This window comes from Aspergillus glaucus, assembly GCF_001890805.1.
Source record: "Aspergillus glaucus CBS 516.65 unplaced genomic scaffold ASPGLscaffold_27, whole genome shotgun sequence".
Taxonomy (NCBI): Eukaryota; Fungi; Ascomycota; class Eurotiomycetes; order Eurotiales; family Aspergillaceae; genus Aspergillus; species Aspergillus glaucus.
The window spans coordinates 10,194-14,651 of NW_019170479.1; the positions used below are offsets into that span (position 1 = coordinate 10,194).

A 4,458-nucleotide genomic window follows, 5' to 3' on the forward strand; every position below is an offset into this window, starting at 1 on the left:
AGCCCTTGTTTGTCCATATTGCTTGTATGGCATCTTTTGGCATGTTGGCAATGTTTGTCTGGTCGTTGAGCCGTCACACAAGGCACCGGAACGGATTTTACAAGGAGCTAAAAGAATTATTCAACAAATACAAGACCCAAGTTTGACTACAGGTATGTAGTTGCTAAGCAGTTTGGAAGTACTTGCTAACTAGTTTGTTAGCACAATTTCTTCGAAATCCACAATTAGAGGCATTTTGTCAGCAGTATAATGCTTCTACATTAGCAGAGATCCACTCAAGCTTCTGTAATAAAGACCGAATTGCAACAATCATTCAAAAACAACGACTTCTTTCATACCCTAATGGACAAGATATTAATGGGTTGCTTTTCCTACAGAACCAGGACTCACTAGCGCGGCACCGCACCTCTAGAACGATGCCACCCGACCTGTAACCTGAAAACGAGGCTTCGTCATCTGCAACCACTACACAGTGTGTGTACAAATGTATATAGAGATGCCTGATTGGTCATCTGTTCTTTCGTTTTTCAATGAAATCTCTTGTATGATAACTAGTCATTAGCCTTGCGGGCCTAGCCCCTAACACATGTTGCAAGCATTCAATGACTATCATGGTTATTACCATTCCCATGTTTATGTTCATGTTCTTTCTCTGTATCCATCTTTCCATTAATCCAATCCGAATGCAACGCAACCCCAGCCGCAGTAGCAATTTCATCCAATCCCCCCCCCTTCATCACCATCATTTGACAATGCTCAATATGTCCCAAACTATCATACCTTCTCTCAATCGTCGTCCCCAACTCCCTGGACCAAAACATCTTCTTCCAATAATACATACAATGCACCAGATGCCATCCACGGGTCGTAAAAAAGACACTTCCAGCATCACCACCGCCTCCGCCAGTTTCAGGAAGCATAGACACCTCCTCCATTGATAATGGCTTTGTTCCGTTTACATCTGCATAGTATGGCCAGCTTCCATCAGGATTTGAACCGACTCGTTCGAATGCTGAGGTGAGGGCGTCGTTACGACAAGCCGGTGGGAGCCAGGCGGCGGCTAGGGAGTCGTATTTGCAGTTGTTGGAGAGGGCCTCGGGGACAGTGGAGCCGCAGTTGCAGGATATGGGTGTTCTGGTGTGAGTGTGGGTGTGGATGAAGTTGTAGGTTTGGTATCCTAGGTCGAGGAGGCCGAAGGTGGCAAGGAGGGTGAGGAGGATGAGGGGGATGCCTTTTAGTTTGAAGGAGGGTAGTCTTTGGGTGAGGGTGTTTAGATGGTCCGTGTTTTTGGTGGCTGGGAGGAATTCGGTGCTTGACCGCTGAGGAAGTTGTTCGTACATGATTTGGTTGTTTGGAGAGAGTAATGGGGAGGGGGGGGAGAGAAATCGGTATGAAATGGGGGGATAAGGGAGATACAATATTGGACTGGGGTACACTGTCCTCTGCTGATCTGAAAAAAAAAAAAAAAGTGATTAGCATCAATAAATGTGATGTAGATTGCACATCTTAGATTCATGCATACCAAATGGATCATTCCAAATTACAGATGTTCGTACTATATTGAATTTTGCTCACTGCATGCATGCAGTTCCAGCTGGAAAGTCAAGTGACAATCAAATTTGGAAAAAGCACGCATAAAGTCAGCATCAAATCGAGAACTTAAATTTTCGTGCCTTAAACTTGTTGTGTACTACCCATTTCCTCTGAAACCATTCATCTCAAGATCATTCTATCTGTTATTACCAGCTACCACAGCCATGTCATATACAAGACTACGCAAAGAAGAGCACGATGGCTTTGACACAGAAAGGTCACAGCCGCACACCAAGCCTCCCTCGAAGACTTCCAAAACAACGATTATCTCACTTCTGGCAATAACCATCTCCCTGACGACATGTATTTTTGTGTTCGTGAACAATATTCAACAGCATCCCTCTGTGGAATCGCCCTCTCCACCCCAAATGAACTATCAATGCGGCACTTCCGCCGCAGAAGCAAAAGCTCGGGGCTGTCGCTTCGATATCATGTCCTTCTCCTGGCTTCCCCCAGTCTGCGATGACAAAGAGGTGACTGAAATGTTCCTGGAAGCGGGTAACTGGACCTGGTCTCGCGATCCGCAAGGAAAACACGTCATATCACAGGAGGATGTCGGTACGGGCGACTTTGAGTACCTGTTTACCAACTACAGATACCATCTCACGCACTGTGTGTACATCTGGCAAAAGTTCCACCGGGCCCTGTTTACGGGTGATCTCAGCCGGATTGATGGGTATTCAGCTGGCATTGGGCATACAGAGCACTGTTCAAAAATGCTTCTGGATCGGAGTCTAAGCCTGGATCACTGGGGGATTGTGGCAACAACGAAATTTCCATCCTGTGGGCAGGGAATGTTGGACAAGACGCAGCAGGGGTGGTTCCGGATTCGTCAGGACGAGAAGGTATTTGGGGGGGATGCAGTGAGGGACGCGCATGGGGATTTTTTACAGGGGTTGCATGATGGACACCAAATTTGAAAGTGTCGGTCTTTGCTGTTTTGAGTGTTTGTGTTGCATGTAGTGTTTTCAAATACATAAAAATCGCACCGAAGGTCACAATCTTTTGAAGAAGCGGAGTATTAGAAGAGAACCCATGATCAGAACTATTGATGCACAATGCACGTAGATCACATCGAATCGAACCGGAGATCAACATCCGTCGGTTACCCCGAGACTGCTATTTACCTAAAAACACAATTAGTGATTTACCTCAACTCAGCCGTAACATAGCATTGAGTATGAAGCAGCAAGCTATTGGATGCCTTTTACCGAATAGTGTTATTTTGAGAGTGGTACGTACATTGCATTGCTTTTTGGAGGCAATCTTGCAATATCATTGTATGCGCTGGACTTGCAGTGTGGCTTGGACTGTCCCACAGTGCATTCATGCACGTTGAAAGATCCACAGCCTAATAGTCTTTGGGAATAACAGCAACCATTTACTCTAGCTTGATCCCCACAAGGATCTGTCTCAGATTAGGTTAGATCATTTTTTACCAATGATGCTAGCTATTCGCCATGTCCATGAAATGCTCATAGAAAGGATTATCTTCTCCAATATATTCAAAAAAAAAATAAAAATAAAAAAAAGAAAGAAAGAAAAGAGAAAAGAAAAGAAAACCATTCAGGTTATCCTCAAATATGCATCGAAAAAAGTACATAGCGCCAAGAATCTGCCAATTTCAGCTCACCCTCACTAGTGCAGAAGGATTAGGGAGACACAATTCATTACAAGAAGTGACGTACTACTCTGTACAATTGCAAAATAAAACATATCTGACGCCCGGTTTTGACGAGATCGATACCAGCTCTACTATATCCTCAAAGTCAGATATCTGCACCTTTTTGATGACCACCTGGCCTTTGTCGTTTTTAGAGTTGCATTCGGAGTGGTTTGGCGCAGATTTTGGATGGGTCCGCATCCACACCAAGCGCAGATTAAGCCGCAAAATCTGCATGATTTTGCACTAGTTATTCCTATTTGGTGACACACTAGACCCACTGCAGTTAAAGCCCAAGCCGCATTGTAATCCATGACAACAGTGTAATACACAACCACAACATCAAGTATCAACTACACTTAATATTCCAGAGGTCTGGACTTGATGTCGATTACGGTAACCTTTTGTAATTGGATTTTGCGGATAAATCCCGAAGATAGGGCTGTTGGGAAGGCGATCTTCGTGCTGAAAATAACCCACTAACTCATAAGATATCTGAAGGGATGGATCACCTGGGATATTTTGTTGATTGAGGCAGGATCGAGGATCTCGGGCCTCTGCCTGGCCATGTGATTACCATTTTGCAGTATGGATGAGATACAAGGAAGTACTTCTTGAAGATTTGCAACCACGACACGCAAGCTATAGATTGGAAAGTATGGCCCAGTCCTACCTTATACGGCATAGCCTATGTAATATATTGATCCTCCATCCGAAGGATGCATGTCGCCAATCAATCACACTTCAAGTGATATCACCGTCACAAAGATGACAATTTTGTGACCTGCCTCACTTTGAACATTCCAAGGAACATGCGTTGACAGACATAAAAAGGCAACATTTCTCGTCCATTACCGTTATTATTATCATCAACTTGTTCCATCTCCCAACCCAAGCAACAACACTCGCACATTCATCAAGTCAGTTGACAAAATATATCAGTCACCATGAAAACCACCTTGGCCACTGTTTTGATGCTCTTCTCTTCTGCCCTAGCAGCGCCTTTTCCAAAGGTATGATCAACCCATCCTTGACGGTACATACTTTGACCAACTATAGGACAATAAGGAAGCTGTGGCCGCAAACAATGAGCCAATTCCCAGTGATGTTCTGAACTCGTTGACTGGTGGAGGCCTCAAGCGCGACTATGAGCCAATTCCCAGTGATGCTCTGAACTCGTTGATTGGCGGAGGCCTCAAGCG

At 44.7% G+C, this 4,458-nt stretch overlaps 2 protein-coding genes across 2 annotated transcripts; one reads left to right on the plus strand and one right to left on the minus strand.

Moving 5' to 3' along the window:
- Positions 1-433: 433 nt before the first annotated feature.
- ASPGLDRAFT_52052 (uncharacterized protein) lies at positions 434-1,348 on the minus strand. Its single transcript, XM_022547661.1, has one exon. It carries the CDS (start codon positions 1,338-1,340, stop codon positions 600-602), a length of 741 nt encoding a protein of 246 aa, XP_022396532.1. The 5' UTR covers positions 1,341-1,348; the 3' UTR covers positions 434-599.
- A 326-nt stretch (positions 1,349-1,674) lies between these two features.
- ASPGLDRAFT_52053 (uncharacterized protein) lies at positions 1,675-2,623 on the plus strand. Its single transcript, XM_022547662.1, has one exon. It carries the CDS (start codon positions 1,758-1,760, stop codon positions 2,511-2,513), a length of 756 nt encoding a protein of 251 aa, XP_022396533.1. The 5' UTR covers positions 1,675-1,757; the 3' UTR covers positions 2,514-2,623.
- Positions 2,624-4,458: the final 1,835 nt, after the last annotated feature.